This window comes from Musa acuminata, chromosome BXJ2-1 (genome assembly GCF_036884655.1).
Source record: "Musa acuminata AAA Group cultivar baxijiao chromosome BXJ2-1, Cavendish_Baxijiao_AAA, whole genome shotgun sequence".
NCBI lineage: Eukaryota > Viridiplantae > Streptophyta > Magnoliopsida > Zingiberales > Musaceae > Musa > Musa acuminata.
The window spans coordinates 8,412,299-8,428,791 of NC_088338.1; the positions used below are offsets into that span (position 1 = coordinate 8,412,299).

Sequence of the window (16,493 nt, forward strand, 5' to 3'; positions counted from 1 at the left end):
CCACGAATCACGACACTGTTACCTGTCCTTGAATCTTCGGTTTCCGAAAGACCGAGAACTCTTGGACGGTGACGGTGACAGCGATAGCCGCGCTTCTCCCGCCTGTGCACTACGTACCCATTCTGCAACCCGATGCTGGATTGGGGTGACCGTGGGGCCTCACGTTCGGCTTGTGGTATCCAGGACACATGGTACGTTGAGCGGGGATACGAGAGCAACCCCACATCACGTGGACGCGGGCCCCGCAGGGCACCATACATCCACTCGCAGTTCGATACGGTAGCAAGTCGTAAGGGGACCACTCGGCAAAGCTCCGGCGAATGCGTCGGAAACGGATTAAAGTCGCTGTTCCGGGTGGTCCCAAGTGACGGCATCCGTAACGGCCCCTATCTTTCACGTTGGCAGCTTCCGAGGTGGTAATGACTCACATCGTCGGTGTCTTCCGGTGGATGTGTGGATTACATGCTAATTCACATCGAAGCATGTAATCATCTATTTGCGTCCATCATAGGCGGAAGGGTTTTTACGACGATAAATTTCTTGGTGGGTTTATTATCCCTTCAAAAAGAAAACAATACAATTAAATGTCGCCAAAGTATTTTTTTTTTGTTACTATCTCTCTGCTGTTGTTACTGATGTGTTACTCGTTACGCTTGAAAGCGCACTAAGGCGACCTCCCTGGCCTGTGATTGGCGGGAGAGAGGGATTTTGAGTGGGTCCGGGATGGGTTCATATCGGTGGAGGACCAGAAGGAAGGTAGAAGAGGGTGGGTCGGTTCCAAAGGGTTAAGAAAAGCCGGATGGAAGCATTTGTCATGCGTTATGGCCGTCCATATCTGACGCTGCCGTCGGGACGAGGTCGACGTTGCCGGCGACGGCGGGCCCGTGGCGGCCCCATTAGTCTCTCGACACCTTCGCCGTCCGTCGTTCGTTCTTTTCTTTTCTTTTCTTGCTTTCTTCTCCATGTGTTTTTCCGCCAACAAATAATTATTTACGTTGATTGTAGATCAATTTATTTATGAGATGATCATTATTTAGACTTGACAGAAAATAACAGAAAACGACGAGTTGATATAAATCAAATCAAAACGTATGATCCGATCGCGGTTCGATTTGAATAGCTAAAGCATCGGAATCAAATCGGATTAATTGTTTGATGATTTCAAATCAAATCAGAATCAATGGTTTAGACTATGTTTCAGATCGATCAAAAAAATACAAAAAATCTCAACAATCAAATGTCATTCTAAGTAACAAATGTCTTCCTTCAAACAATTAATTAGAGAAATATTTTATAATAAAAAAAGATAATTTCGGTGCGAAACCTGAATTATGAAATCGATTCAATTCGGATTTCAAATTATCGATCCTAAAACCAGAATCAATACTATCAAAACTAATGATTGGTGAGGCAAAGAAAAGAACAATACCATACCATGAAAAGGCATGTCCTCCCCCGACTCAAACCACCAAACAAAACTGGAGGGTAAGAGGCGGAAGAAGACGACGTAGGAGTGTTGGTAGGCGGTCCAAGTTCAGTGCGCATGGAATGATGCAGAAAGCATGGGGGCGAGCACCGGCACATGCATGCATCCATGGCGGGCTCCTGCCCTCACCAAGCTTCCACGCACAGCTATCAAGCACCGCCGCCTCTTAATTGTCCCAACAACAGCAGACTCGAAACCTTATGCTATTCGGATTTCATTTTTTTTCTCATTAACTTAAAACTTTACTTATAATTAATAGTTTTCTATTAAATTTATATTGGGTCTTGGCTTTTTTGATGATCAACTTTGACCCCCTTGCATCAATCTCGAAGCAGATGCGTCGAGACGAGATACCATCAGGGCCTTTATTCGGCCCAATCTACCAATTTTGAGCTCCACATCTGTGCCATATCCATGAAGCCCATAAAACCCAGTGAGAAAGAATACCTTCGCCTTCGTCAAGCCGTCCTTTCGACTACCCGTGTCTTTCCCCGCTGGGCTACGGTTAACTCGCTCCGCTCACTGTAACTATTTAAGACACCAACTTACACCCAAGTAGAGACCGCTTCGATGACATTTATAATAACTACACGAGCAAAATGAGCCGCCAAATTGACCGCGCAGAGAACCTTCGACCATCATATACCATAGAGATAGTATATGATCAGAGGAAAAATATTACTAATGTTAAAACAAAGATATTGATGTCTGTTTCCAAAATCAAGTAATAGTATGGTTTCACTATCAACTACATAAGATACATTGATGATTTATTAAAATCATGTATTGGACTATCGACTGATTCATTTGTATAACTGTAGTAATTTTTTTATACCATTAATTTATAATTTTTTTATAAGAGGTAAAGATCCCCAAAAAAAAAAAGGTTACTTAAAAGAGTCCTAATTAGATTCTAACTTGTTTTAAGATTAGAACTGCAGGCATGATTGATATGAGAGGCTTCATTTGAGGAGTGTAGGATTTATGTTAGCCCAAGAGAGATATTACTTTTATTTATTTATTTTTATATTTTCTAATAAAGAAAAGTTGATATTCTTATATATTATTTGATTATTAATATATAAATTTCTCTTTTTATTTTTTTTATTTTAAGACCTTCTTTCCCTCCATCACATTGAAGCTTCGAATTCAAACCCGATAAGAAAGGAAAAGAAGCAGAAGTTTGAGGCCGCAAGAAGCAAAAGAAACCCACAAAGGGCCAAACTTCAAAACCTTATACCAAAAAAGACGATCGATGCGCAAGATAGTACAGAGCTCTTACCTTGGATTTCCGCTTCCCCGTACCCTCCATCACATTGAAGCTTCGAATCCAAACCCCGATAACAAAGGAAAAGAAGCACAAGTTTGAGGCCGCAAGAAGCAAAAGAAACCCACAAAGGGCCAAACTTCAAAGCCTTATACCAAAAAAGACGATCGATGTGCAAGATAGTACAGATCTCTTACCTTGGATTTCCGCTTCCCCGTACCCTCCTCCTGGCTGCCTTCCTCCTCCCCACTCTCCGTGACCTCCGTCGCGGCCGCCTGCCCAGCATCTACTCCGGCGGACATTTCCCCATCAGAATTTCCGGAAGCGATCGTTCGACATTGAACGCGAGACAACCGTCGTCCCGATTGATAACAGCAAGGGTATGAAAAGGAGGAGCTACTGGCGGGAGATTTAGCGAGTCTAGAGGAGGGATGGGCGGGCAGGTTTGGAAACTCCGAGAAATAATTCGATCTCCCCCGCACCTTTGTAATTTAAACCCAGAGGGGCCCCAGACGCAAGTAAAAGATGTGGGGGCCATCTTCAACACGGCAAGGGTCCTTGTGGCCCCACAGAAACAAAAAGTAACCGTCATTACCACAATTATTGGTCCAAAAGAAGGCACAAAAGCCAACATAGCTTAATAGCCCCACTTTGAAACAGTTAACACACGGACACACACACTCTCTCTCCCACAGATAATAAAGCCAAAACCAATTATGGAGGTTCAAAAGGAGGACAGACAGATTGGGAGGGAGGAGAGACGGTGTTGGATCTCGACGGCGATGACAACCCCAAACAACCGCACTAACGGCGACAACCACCACCGGCCTAACTCTCCGCCTGACCCTCGTCGGCGACGCCATTACTTGGGCCCGCCCATCTCTACCTCCTCCTCCTCGGCCGCCTCCTTCAAGGGCTGCTGCTGCTGCCTGTTCCTCCTCCTCATCTTCCTCGCCTTTCTCGCCGTCGCCGTCGCCCTCGTCGTCGTCCTCGTCCTCAAGCCCAAGAAGCCCCAGTTCGACCTCCAGCAGGTGGCCGTGCAGTATCTCCTGGTCGCCCCGGCCGTCGGGGGAGGGGCTCCGCCGGCCGCGGCGTACCTGTCGCTCAACATCACCCTGATGTTCATTGCGAACAACCCGAACAAGGTGGGGATCCGCTACGACGCGGCGGCGCTGGACGTGATGTACCGCGGGGTGCCGTTGGGTGTGGCGACGGTGCCGGGGTTCGAGCAGCCGGCCCACAGCCGTCGCCTGGTCGAGACCCGCGTCGTCGTCGACCACTTCAACGTGCTCCAGTCCGACGCCCTCGACCTCGTTCGGGACGCCCTCCTCAACGACCGCGTCGACCTCCGCCTCACCGGCGACGTCTCCGCGAAGATCCTCGTCCTCGGCGTCTCCACCCCTAGGGTTCAGGTGACGCCCTTCACCCTCCGCTCTCTCTGCCCGATTCCTACCCAACATTCCAATTTCTTTAGATAAAAATTAAATAATATGTTACAGAAATTAAGGTTACTATTTATTTAAATCAAGTAGGTATCGGTGGATTGTGCGATCGTGATCAGCCCCAGGAGGCAATCGCTCACTTACAAGCAATGTGGAGTCGACGGATTAAATTTCTGATTTGGAAATAGGAAAAAATAAATTTAAGCTAAAAAAAAGTTCTTTCTCCATTTTTTTATTGCTTCCATATTTTAATCTATCATGCGCCGTGGTGGTTCAATTTAGTAATATTTCATGTTTATCTTTTCTTTTTTGGGGGTCGGTTTTTTTTGTTGGGCCGTTTTGGCCCGAGTGGTGGTCTCAGCTCTGTCAGTTAACCCATTAGTATTATCTTTGTAGCTGCTTGGGGATTTAGAAGGGCATGAAGAGTCATGATGTTACACCTGTTCAAGTTTTTTGTGGAGTATTCAATCATCGCATGGCTGGTTTGGAATAGGCTGGTGAGGGCTTCTGGTAACACCATTAAGGGACCGGGGGGGTCTTATTACAAGCTTCTCGTGGCGTGGAACGGGGAGAGTGGGGAGGAGGGGGTTGAGTGGTTACTTTGTTTTAGTGGATTCTGAGGCCAATCCTCGGTGCTGCTTTTCGCAGGCAACTATAAAGCACCGAAAGTGCGAAGAAAAGTGATCCTCCAATTCATCATCTGCGACAGAATAGTCGCGGAAGGACATTTCCGGTTCTGTGCCTATTTCAATCAGGTTGACACGGACAGTAAGAGTCTCTTTAGTAGGTCATAAGGGATCTCGACGATCGAGTATCATATTCCAGTGTCATACTGATTCCATTGGGTCTGACTCTCTAACTAATATTCTACACAATCTTCTGAACCATCCGAAGTTTTGTAGGTATACAAAATCCATTATTATTATTATTATTATTATCGAGATTTTACATCCAAATTGGTTTGGAGTTTTGATAATCAGATTCGCTGTTATCTATAAATGTTTTTTTATAAATGAGATTATATTTTTATTATGAGTTAATTATAAATTATCTCTTGTAATTAGCTACATCTAATATCTTAGTCTTTATACTTTCAAAAGTTACATTAAGATTCTTATATTTATAAAAATAAAATATTTAATTTCATTATTTTAATAATTTTTATTTTTAAATTTATAAAATTATTATTTTTATTATATATATGGATTTTAATATTTTATTTTCATAATTATAAAGTATATAATTTAAAATATTAAAGATAATTAATTATAAAAGATAATATATAATTAGTCTTTTTATTATTGTATGAGTATTCTAATATATAAAGCATCACCTACCCCAACACGTACTCTTACAAAGCTTAGCAAAAATGCTAGCTTACAAATCGACTCAAATTGATTTTTAAACAAGTGCTAAATAATATTACTTATCTTCCACAGTACAATCCTCACTTTTCTTTCCGTTTAGCAAAAAGAATAATATATTCATGAAGGTAACGTTTTCTATAATAATATAAATATTGTTTAGACTTACACGAACGAAACTATACATTGTCCATTCAAGCTTCAATTAGTCGAACCCAAAGATAGTGTCATCATAAGATAATTGTAATGTTCTTACCAAATATATATCCAAAATATGCTTCGAGGAAGAAATTGGAATAAAGACACTTCATCAAACCAAATCTAGATTCTAGTCATTTAGAAAGTTAACAAAGCCATTCATATATTAATCCCAAGGGTGTTCTTGCAAAGACAATAGAATAATAATGTGTGCAATAAATCTCAGACGAATCAACAAAGAAAGCTCTTTCTTCTTTTTCGAGGGATTTTTGGAACTATCTCTCATTTTTAATATTTTCCAATAGTATTCTTTTTCCCTTGATATCTGGAATACCCATGGTCAGCCACATATCTTTTTTTCATTTTTTTTTCCTTTTTGATTATGACTACTAGTTCATATTATGAACTGGTCCAATTATAATATTTTTAAAACATTATATATAATATTAAAACATTATGACGTAATAAAAAAATATTGTAATGTAATATTTTTTTAAAAAATTATATAGACACTATGTTTACAGATGTTTTTATATTATTATAATTTTTCAATGAAAATATAAAATACTATAATATAATATAAAAATTCTATAATGTAATATTTTTTGATATTTTAAAAATAAACATAGTGTAAGAACACTATAATTATATGGATTCATCAAAAGAAAAAGAAGGAAATAAAAGGGATAGGAGTATTTTAGGCATTAGGTAAAAAAGAAAAAAAGGGGGCACTTGAAAGATTTCTAAATATGGGTATTCCTCCGGAAAAACATAAATAGAGGGATTTTTTTCTCAGAAATTCGCTCATAAATATTATTAATTTAATTTAATTTAATTTCTAATGCACGGTCCAAATTAATTTGGTCTTATGCTACATTGCTTCTGTGATATTTACGTTATTACCAGTAGGGCACCTGCGACCACGTGTATACAAAAACTGAAACGCCAACAGAACAACCGAGGCGGAGCTTCGAGGCTTGAACCAATATGGCGAGCGGCGCGGTCGAGAAGACGGCGGAGGATCTACGCAAGGAGATCCAAGAACTACATCGCCAGCAGCGGGAGGTTCTCCGCTCCTTCCGACCCTTCCGACCCGTCCCTCTGTCTTTCTCTCATCTCGCTTCGATTCTTCTAAAACCCTAACTTCTCTTTGGCCGCAGATCACCGAGCGGCTTCGAGATCCCAGAGGCATCCGCCGTGGCGGCCTCGCTCCCAGGGGAGCCCGCCTCGCAGCCGCCGCCGCCGGACCCCTAAACCGTGGAATAGTTCGACCGGTACGACCCTCCGTCGAGGTCCATTGATTGCTTCTGGTTGATTTCTATCGGTTAAATCTGTGTTTTCGGTTTCAGGCGGATGAATCCGAGGACCAGCCACCGCCCAAGAGACGGCTCTCATCAGCGGTAGTCAAAGTAATCTTCCCCCGCGCACTGCTTCTCTATCCAATTTCAAGCACTTTTTTGTGCAAACAAAGGGTGTTTTTTTTATTCATGTACTTATTGGTTTCGCAATTTTGTTTGATGGAGTTGGAGGATGGGGAGGTCAAAGAGGATGTGGGTGCTGCGAAGGATGCCAAGGAGGAGGATCCTCTGGCAGAGGCGAGTGCTGCTGCGAGTGGGGAGAGGAACGAGCAGAAGACATCGTATTCACAGAGCAATGGCGGTGGGTTTAGAAGGGATGGGAATTCGAGAATGCGAAAGACAGTAAGTTCCAAATTCGGTGTACTTTTGGTTGTTAGTGTTGTGTGGGCTAATTTTAGTGATTGCATTTTGGGAAATATTCTAGGATATTGACATGTCACTGCCAGAGCCGACGCCAAGAGAGCCCAAATTAATTCAGGATGCTAGCTTGATGAAGAGGAACAAAAGAATGCTAGGCCAGCTATTGGGGACATTGGAGGTAATACTATGAGATATATGCAATGCAATTTCTATTTCTCTGTCCTAAATATATAAAGGAATAAGGAAAAATGTTGTGCTTGCTATGTTCTTTTCTTTGTACATTATAGCAGCATTCTGTTGCTCGATAGCTAACTCTTTAGATAATTGATGATATGTTATTGTACTCCTAAACATACAACAGCTGAGAGTTTATTTAGTGAGTCAGCAACACTCCTTACTCCTATGATGGTGGATAGGAGATCATGCTGGGATGAATAGATGGTGTCATTGTGTACTCCACATCATCTATATGCAACAGATTTTGATTAGCATTGGCTAGTTGGATAAAGAATCACAGTAAAACTTTGGCTCATGGACCTTTCAACACATTTTGTATTGCTTCTGATCTTCTTGTCAATGGCAGTAAAATTGGGTTTAACGAGATGTCGTAGTATCTGCTTTATTTATGATGGAGTTGCTGGGTATATAATTCGAGCAACTTTATTTTCTTTCTTGGATATAAATTTCTTATTCTTATTTAATTCAGAAATTTCGTGAAGAGGATGAGAAATTATCATCGACGGATGCATACATGCGTAGGTCAGACTCATTGAGAAGGGTGAGTACTTTCGTCTTTAATTTTGTGCTGAAATAAATCTGTTTCATTTGTCAGATAGGTTGCTTTTATTCACAGCAAGTTCTATCTAGCATGTAGTAGAAGTCTTCTAGAATCAGGGGATTCAATTTCAACACCACATTTTATTTTATTCAAGTTGTTTTTGTTCTTTATTATTTGGAGTAAACTTGGTTCCCTGATATGATGCCGATTTATTATCTTTTAAAGATTGGCTTAGCAATTTCTAGAATTGTTCAATAACTTAGAGTTCAGCAACTTCTAAAAGTACTATACCTTTGGGAAGCTCATCACATTCTGATTAGAAAAAGGTCTTTTCTTTCTGATTGATGGAGAAACAGAAGAAGTTTTCATTTTGTTTAGCATGACAAAAATTTTGGAGTGGCAATGTTGTAGGAAGCTGTTGTGCTCATGATGAAGTTTTTCTCTGTCTACCTGTTATGAGCCCTGGTGGTTTTGTTAGCGATGTGTGGTTCCTGAGATCATTCTAACTGCATATTTGTTTGTTGGTGTTTTTACTGTGGATATAAGCATGATTACTGTATGCGTTTGAATCATTTTTCTTGTGTTTGCACTATTATGTTCATCCTTTCTTGCTAATTGTTCCTTGAATTTTTCTGGCATCTTTTCTATAATTCATACATTGCTTATCATTCATATAATTCATGTTAAATGGTTTTTGCAAGCAGGCAGAAGAGAAGGTTCGAGAAGAAAGTGAGAGACTGCGACAACAAGAGCGGGAACAAATTGCAGAGAAACGGAAACGCGACCTAGTAATTCCCCTTGCATGCTATTAGTATGTAACTTAATAGCGCCATGAATCTGGAAGGTACTAATGTTTATTTATTGCTATATGACAATAATAGACTCTTAGAGCTCGTGTTGCTGCTAAGGCACAAGAGAAGAAGTTGGAGTTGCTATTTCTGTCCTGGTCGGAGCATCATAAGAAGCTTTCAAATTTTTTAAGGTATATATACTTTAAAGGTTTGGCCCAGAGATATTCTTCTATTTTCCTTTTCCCCTTCTCCTCTGCGTATCTTTATCCTTAATATAATTTTTTCTTTGTTGCATTCTATGCTTCTGGCTATGCTTTGATATTATACATCTACAAGTTGATTCACATTTTCTCCTCTGGCTATCTTTTTGACCGTATATATGTAACTTACTTGACCTCAGTGAAACATTTCTTTTTATACTGCAGGTTATTTTTTTTCTGGCCCAAGTCTACATATTGACAATTTAATTCAGACAGATAAGTTTCTTATGTATGCATAGCTCTAGCATTCAGCGAGACTAGAAGCTCCTCTATGCATGTTATTAATATTACTCCAATTTGGTTTATTATTTTTACTCCACCTTTGTTCTTGTTTTCATCAGGACCAAGGCAGAACCTCCAATATACTACATGCCAGCCAAGCCTCTGGTAGATGATCCTGCACTTGTTGAGCAGCAAAGAGAACAGGCATGATATAATTACCACTTTTTTCCTCTGAAGACAGCTTGTGTTTCTTTCTGATTAGGATACATGTTATAATATGATGTTACTAACTGGTACCTTAAGGGTACCCCTGACATTCACGTACGACTTGTTTGGAAGAAGAAATTGCCTTTTCTATAACATGCCCAGCACATATTTGTTAATCAAAGTCCAATATTTATGGTTAATCAATTGTGGTCATCATTGATGGTTCATGACTAATCATCATGGGTTGCTATAATGGAGTTGCGATATCCATATTCTTTCCCCCTTCTTATAACCTGCAGGAGACGGGAAAGGAATCTAGATAGATGTCCACATAGGCATCTGTATCTTTGTGTTTGTTTATGCCAGCACACATGCCTCTGCATATGAATTTCTTAGAACAAAGAGCAGTCTGTTCTTTCTTGGCAACCTTTGTACAATCATGAAAGACCGTTGGTTAATTTTTAGAAAAAACCTTCATCCAGTGTTACAAATGTCAAGTTTGGAGTCAGCAAGTTATATGATAACTACCATGTCTGATTGAAGCTAAGACTTATGCACGTACTTTACAGGTTTTTCTTGAATGGAAGACCACAAGAAGGGCTGAGCTGTCAGAGTACCAGAGGCTCATGGAGGAGCAATATCTTTCAAACGTGGAGCAGCAGCTTGAGAGGTGGCATAACGCTAGGAACGCCAGGAAAGCCGACAACTTGGTGAATCTACAGGAGACAATGGACAGGGAACTGGAGACACACAAGCTGGAGCATGGACCCAAGACAAGGAGGATACCTGGAGGCAATGACGACGAAGAGGATGTGGAGGATATAGCCGCTGAAGATGAGTTAATGGATGAAGTCCTCGAGGTCCATGAGAGGATCGATGGTGATACACCAAAGCCGTCTGATATTGGTAACGGCAGTTGAAGAATTCCTGTAGTGATGCAATAGTGGGATTTAGTGATTAGGTATTGTTTTGAAGCCTGTTCAAACATCTTATTGTGATTTATGTTTTTATTTAGTTGACTTGTACTATGATGGCTGTGTTTGATGTTCCCCACTTGGTATACTAACCAATGGATTAATGCTGCTTCGAGAACTGTAGTGCCAGTAGTATATATAGATCTGGAACTTCTGTTTAGCAAAATCTGATATCGGTATCCTGATGTCGGTATCATCCGACATCTCGACCATTTTCTTTGGTAATCTCTGGGATAGGGTGGTGTTGCAGGTGACTCCAGGAGACACATATTTGATGTATATGGTGACAAGCAGGATGAGTTGGATATGTTTGATCTTGGTTGAGCTGAGCTGATAACTAAATTTGGGAAATATTACATTCATATTGTTTCCTTAGGACTCTCATATCCTTTTCATTTACATGCTTGGAAGTTTTACGAATTATTTTCATCCAGGCTGCATGAAGTTTTTGTTATATCTGAGTGCTGAAGAAAAAGCAAAAAAATTAAATAAATGACACAGGGCTTCGAAGCATACGAATGCACAAATCACAGTTGTAAAATGTAATGCATTGTGCACTGTTGCATAATTGATACTTATGATCGATTATGAGTCTAAGTTGCTTTTGTTAATTGAACACAATCAAGTCTAATATGATAAAAGAAGAAGGGTAGAAAAACTTGTTAGATATCAATCCATCAACTCCGACATAATTATTTTTTAATAAATTAGTATTTGCAATTTGTGATTTCATGGTCATTGAATACTTTATTTAATTAATCCCTAAGCCTTTTTTTACACCAAATCAGTCTCCTTATTAGGAATATTATACCTCTGGAAAATTCGAATTAACATATGTATCCCTTTACCTATTAAAAATTCCCATTTATCGGACTCCAAATATGATAAAACAATGATACAAGTTTAAGCAGCCTTCTTAGATTGTATTGGGACTTCATTAATTGTATCCGCTCTTGGCGTGGGGCTTCTTCGGTTGACCGTCCGTGATACGTGCCCTTTTCCCTCTTCTTCCTCCTCGTCCTCGCGATCAAATTAGCCCGGAACTGCGAGACCTCTATTCCGATCTAGGGTTAGCTCTCTAGCGCACACCCGTTCTCCCATCCTTCGATCTATTGATCGATCGATTCATTGTAAGTCCATATAGGGAGAGGAGGGATGGTGGGGCACGCGCATAGGATCCCGCTCGAGGTGGTGACATCGATGCTCGAGATGGCGGACTTGGCCTGGGTTGCTCTTGAGCACCGGCGCGGGGGCAGAGCCGGGGACGCCAAGGATGATGAGGCCGCACAGCTCCGGGCCGAGAACCTCCGTCTGAGAGCCATACTCGCCGACAATCTTGCGATCCTGCAAACCATCTATGATTCGCCGACTCTCTCCAGCGATTGCCCTCCCGATGTGAGCCCCTCTTGACCCACCTCAAGAATTAATAAAAGGATGTGATTTTGGTTGCTGTTATTGTTATATATGTTGAAAGGGAGAAATCTTGTGTTTTTTTTGTTCTTTTGTTTGTTGTTTTGTTTTAGCACGTTTAAGAAGATTGCAATCTAGGATATAAGGCTATACCAAGCTGGAGGGTGAACTAATTTTAAAAGCTCAAGTTTTATTAGAGTAGCCTAAATCAATTGGCCCGATATAATATTGAGCATCCTTCGATGATTGACAAAGCATCAATTAATGAATATGCAGATCTTGATCACCTTATGACTGCTATGTGTGCTAGCCATTCTACAACGGAAGAGCCGCCCCTTTTTCCTGCTCTTACACTTGAAAATTTTGAATTAAGGCTCCCTGTTTGTGTTTGCACTCTTATTTTCTTGCAAAATTTTACTACGAGTTTTGTAGTTTTAACTTCTGAAATGGAAGAGATCAGATTTATTATATTTTGGTTATTCAATTTGTTGGTGCAATAGGAGAAGAAAAAATATACTAGTTGATCCTGCAGGACAAAGTTTTGTAAAAGATTAGAGGTTCATGAGTGTCAGATGATAGCCTTAAGTCCAATTTATTGTGGATGTATAGCCTTACGCTTTTGTAATTTTTATATTGAAATTTTGCAGTTGCATTCCCGCCTTTTAGCTGCAGTTGAGAACTCGAGCTTTCTGGGAGAACTTGAATTGCTTCGTAAAGGGTCAAATGACATTCCGAATTGTGGAATCCCAGCAGCCGAAACGAAAGGTTTGTCTTAGAACACTTAGATTCATTGGTGCCCAATGTATGTAAGTTTCCAAGACCAACTTTTAGTTATTAATTTGTGAACATTCTAACTCAGGTGCCGAGCTGAATGGTGTGGAAGTTCCAATCAAGATTGATGATGGGGAACCTAGTTGGTGGGTTTGGATAACGCATGAAATCACTCCAGATTGTTTGGAAGAAGTCAGCAGGATTGACAATGAAAATTATGTTATCATTAGTGAAGAAAATGTAGTTGATGGAATTTCAAACTTCATTGCAAGGTGCATTTTGGAACACCCAGAATCTAAGGTATATAGTTTGAACTATGGATGCTTAACATGTATTGATTGGTTTTTGTATGTTCTAATATCCTGCTTTCTTAATCTCAGATATTGTCCCCAGAAGAGCTGCAAAAAGGTATGATTGTACCTTAAACCTATTTAATTATGTGGTACCACTTGCTCTCAGAAGTCTCAGCTAATCTAATATATCTTCTTGATTCCTTGATAAGTTATGGCTTTTTTCCTGCTTAATGTAAGTTCAGTTGTGATAGTGATTTTCCTGTAATTGGAATATATCCTTGTTACGATTGGGGATTGATGGATCTATATATGGGCTAGTATCTGAGAGAGTAAAGTTAATTTATCCTATGAAATTATTTAGATTTTGTTTGTTCATTTTGCTTCTTTGTATTTTGCATGAATTTTGTGTTATACTAATTTATTTTGTGTTTTGTGCTGGGTATAAGAATGCCTCATTCAGTGCTACTTTACAAATGTGATATAGATTGTGCAAGGAATGATTTTTGGGATTATATGATTCTGACTATATATTTTTCTGCCAGTATTTCTGTGCACCGGTTTAATTGAATTTTTCTGCATATTTCAGCAGACATGGCATTCTTTTTTTGTCAGTGATTTGAAATATGGCTTATTAATATCTTCTCTATGTTTCATTTGAATCAAGGAGATAGCCGTTGCCTTCCTAGCATTTCTTCAGGTTTAAATGCCCCTTTAAACATACATTATATTTTAAAGAGTTTGCCGAATGTGTTGCTTACAGTATGTTTCCATGATTTCTTAATTCCATTTTTGGTTTTAGCAATGGGATGTTTCTGGTAAAACTCTTCCAAGAAGTGGGCACTTGTGGTAATTGAACTTGGCAAATGATTGATTCCATGGATGTTACTGATTAAGACTGAAGGCTGCTATTGCTTAATTTCTTCATAGCTTTTTATTATGATTTACTGTGGATTCCTACATGTTTGTTCAATTCTTTGTTCACATAATTTGCTTGTAGCGAAGACTATTGTTTCATTGTCATATCTACTTATACACAGTCTTATTTTGGATGCTATATGGTTATGGTTATTTTGATGATATTCAAGTAGCAGTAGGTTGTAACAGGATAAATCATAAAGGCCATTCTTGGTTTAGGACACCCTAAAATGAGCTGAAGCAATCATTGTGTTAGAATGGATACTCCCAATTTTGGTATGGCTCATGCTGTTCTAACATTAATAAGAATTGACATCTGTAAGCAGACAGATCTCTTTCAAACTTAGGATGAAATAATACTGTCTTTTACAGATGTTGAATGTTAATTATTTTTTCAATCTGGAGTTGGTGAGTAAATTTCCTGAAAGTTGAGCATAAAAAATGAAATGATATTCAATTTAAAGAGGACTGTCACAAAGTTTAGATCTTTAGTTCATACTTCATAGCGAACATGCACTCTCTTCAAGAGATGGTGATGTTCTATAAGTTCTTAATAATTATTCTCTGAGAATTATTAGACGATCCACAAGGTTAAATACAACGTTGGTCAACATATGAGGAATCTGCACAAAGATAAATAATTTCCAATGTATTGGTAAAAGTATGTACAACAAAATACAGAATTCTTAGGTGAATTTTCTCTGTGTCCAGCACCAAACCAGTATGCCAGTGGCGTTCCATTAAAATAATTTTACTTCTTGAATATTTCCCACTGGTCCTAAGCAGGCTGCTCACATCGCAAATACTATTATAGTTCAATCTAAGGTTCTGTAGTATGCACAAAGTTTATCTCTCCCAATGTTTATATGCAACAAGCTGAATTAAGAGGAAGTATCTATGGAGAAATTATAAAAATGAGTCTAAAAAATGAAATTTCAATCAGTTAATTTTCTTTGTTATCTTTCACAATTAAGTTTTTGAAAATTTTTAAATATTTTTGCATAGGAACATATAGCTATTTGAGTACCTGCCCTTTTAATACTTCCACAGTTCCACTTGTCCATATTTATGCTCTCTTTATTGGATCATCTGAATTTTCTTTATAGATCAGCAGTTTTATTGGCATGAACGTTGTACCTTTGACAATGCAGCTGTGGTAAGGGCCATGGATAACACGAAAGATAAGAGGAAATGGAAGCACATTTGGGAGGCTGGGAAAGTCATTTATACCTTATCGACCTGGGGTATTGCTTTAGCAGGGTGAGCATATATTTGCTTTTCTGAGTTTCCAATCAGTGCATTAAGATATCCCGTACTCGGTAACACATAATCACCAATTTGTACTATCTTAAGATGCTGACTGACATGTTATTCTGTGAAGATTGGATAAACACTGTATCGAGGATAATACTTTACATTAGATCCTCACAGGAACTTATTAAATGTGGTTCTATATGCTTTGTCATTGCATGTAAGGCTATGCCCTCTGCTCATATGTAACATCATTAGAATACCGTGCAACTATACAGGTTCATTATCAATGATACTCCTTGTTGCACACTTTTAAGCAGGCATTGGAGATATAGTTCCGTTAGTTTGAGACCTTACTTGTAGAGTTAAAATTATCTTCTTAATTTGCTCGTCTCTTTTACCAATTAGGTGACTCATTGCTTCTTTGTCAATATATAAGTAGTGTTAACATAATTTCATAAACCTCCTCTGAAAAATTTTAGTTAGCATAATACTTTTAACAATAAGCTGAGAAATTGTTATTTAGCAAATTTTCAAGTAATCAGTGACTATCTTCCAAGAAGTTCAGATCGATAGCTAGGATCCCCATGTAGTTCTTTCAGCAACCTATAAATTATGCATTTTTTGGTCTTTTTTCATTTTTAAAGACCACAGTTGTCTTTTTCATCTGCCTTTATATGTATACATTGATGGGGGATGAACAATGATTTATGTAGTTGTTTAGATGTGGATGTATTAAGGGTTCTCAGCTTGATGGATTGCAGGTTATACAGGCAAAGGGCTCTCCTGAAAGCTGCAGCAAGGGGGGTCAGCGCATCCGCCAACTTTGTTCTCAAGGCTCTCTAGAATCCATTGCACTGTATGATCACTACTACTTCTGCAATCGCTGTTTCTTCAAGTTATTGTGCATCGTGTACAGTGATCTGGATGTTGTCTAGTTTACCCATCAAAACTAATGTTTGAGAAGACGGTGTGTTTTATCCACAAATTGAAAGCATGTTCACTTTATTGTGTCTCTTTCTCATACCAATTAACACTTTTTGTTGGATTGATGGATGAATCGGCGGGATCAAATTCAATAAAATATATTAATATAATAATTGGCCTTCAATTTGATGGTACCGGAGGAATCCCGTGAATTCGGTG

At 39.2% G+C, this 16,493-nt stretch overlaps 3 protein-coding genes across 5 annotated transcripts; all 3 read left to right on the forward strand.

Moving 5' to 3' along the window:
- The first annotated feature begins 3,424 nt into the window (after nucleotides 1–3,424).
- LOC135598774 (uncharacterized) lies at nucleotides 3,425–4,666 on the forward strand. Its single transcript, XM_065093078.1, has 2 exons — nucleotides 3,425–4,165; nucleotides 4,286–4,666. Exons 1-2 carry the CDS (start codon nucleotides 3,470–3,472, stop codon nucleotides 4,370–4,372), a joined length of 783 nt encoding a protein of 260 aa, XP_064949150.1. The 5' UTR covers nucleotides 3,425–3,469; the 3' UTR covers nucleotides 4,373–4,666.
- On the forward strand, nucleotides 4,046–10,825 carry LOC103991785 (uncharacterized). Of its 3 annotated transcripts, none has more exons than XM_009411334.3 (11): nucleotides 4,046–4,165; nucleotides 6,667–6,822; nucleotides 6,918–7,031; nucleotides 7,107–7,166; nucleotides 7,281–7,457; nucleotides 7,540–7,653; nucleotides 8,182–8,253; nucleotides 8,958–9,041; nucleotides 9,135–9,235; nucleotides 9,646–9,730; nucleotides 10,303–10,825. In XM_009411334.3, exons 2-11 carry the CDS (start codon nucleotides 6,745–6,747, stop codon nucleotides 10,651–10,653), a joined length of 1,236 nt encoding a protein of 411 aa, XP_009409609.1. In that variant the 5' UTR covers nucleotides 4,046–4,165; nucleotides 6,667–6,744; the 3' UTR covers nucleotides 10,654–10,825. The 3 variants fall into 3 exon arrangements, with proteins under 3 accessions (XP_009409609.1, XP_009409615.1, XP_064949148.1); XM_009411340.3 differs by having other exon boundaries at nucleotides 4,051–4,165; nucleotides 6,664–6,822; nucleotides 7,287–7,457; XM_065093076.1 differs by having other exon boundaries at nucleotides 4,055–4,165; nucleotides 6,664–6,822.
- A 795-nt stretch (nucleotides 10,826–11,620) lies between these two features.
- LOC103991745 (uncharacterized) lies at nucleotides 11,621–16,355 on the forward strand. The gene is made up of 7 exons (XM_009411298.3): nucleotides 11,621–11,776; nucleotides 11,852–12,102; nucleotides 12,765–12,882; nucleotides 12,977–13,188; nucleotides 13,269–13,296; nucleotides 15,248–15,356; nucleotides 16,112–16,355. The coding sequence occupies exons 2-7, from the start codon at nucleotides 11,863–11,865 to the stop codon at nucleotides 16,191–16,193; spliced, it is 789 nt and encodes a 262-aa protein (XP_009409573.2). The 5' UTR covers nucleotides 11,621–11,776; nucleotides 11,852–11,862; the 3' UTR covers nucleotides 16,194–16,355.
- Nucleotides 16,356–16,493: the final 138 nt, after the last annotated feature.

What these genes read in the sequence shown, in the direction of transcription:
- LOC103991745 (XM_009411298.3), top strand. Translation starts at nt 11,863, where the DNA reads ATGGTGGGGCACGCGCATAGGATCCCGCTCGAGGTGGTGACATCGATG. An exon ending in CCCAGCAGCCGAAACGAAAG is followed by an intron (nt 12,883 to 12,976) that starts GTTTGTCTTAGA and finishes ATTCTAACTCAG; the next exon opens with GTGCCGAGCTGAATGGTGTG. An exon ending in CCCAGAAGAGCTGCAAAAAG is followed by an intron (nt 13,297 to 15,247) that starts GTATGATTGTAC and finishes TTGACAATGCAG; the next exon opens with CTGTGGTAAGGGCCATGGAT.
- LOC103991785 (XM_009411334.3), top strand. Translation starts at nt 6,745, where the DNA reads ATGGCGAGCGGCGCGGTCGAGAAGACGGCGGAGGATCTACGCAAGGAG. An exon ending in TCTCATCAGCGGTAGTCAAA is followed by an intron (nt 7,167 to 7,280) that starts GTAATCTTCCCC and finishes TGTTTGATGGAG; the next exon opens with TTGGAGGATGGGGAGGTCAA. An exon ending in AGAAACGGAAACGCGACCTA is followed by an intron (nt 9,042 to 9,134) that starts GTAATTCCCCTT and finishes TGACAATAATAG; the next exon opens with ACTCTTAGAGCTCGTGTTGC.
- LOC135598774 (XM_065093078.1), top strand. Translation starts at nt 3,470, where the DNA reads ATGGAGGTTCAAAAGGAGGACAGACAGATTGGGAGGGAGGAGAGACGG. An exon ending in TCTCCACCCCTAGGGTTCAG is followed by an intron (nt 4,166 to 4,285) that starts GTGACGCCCTTC and finishes TAAATCAAGTAG; the next exon opens with GTATCGGTGGATTGTGCGAT.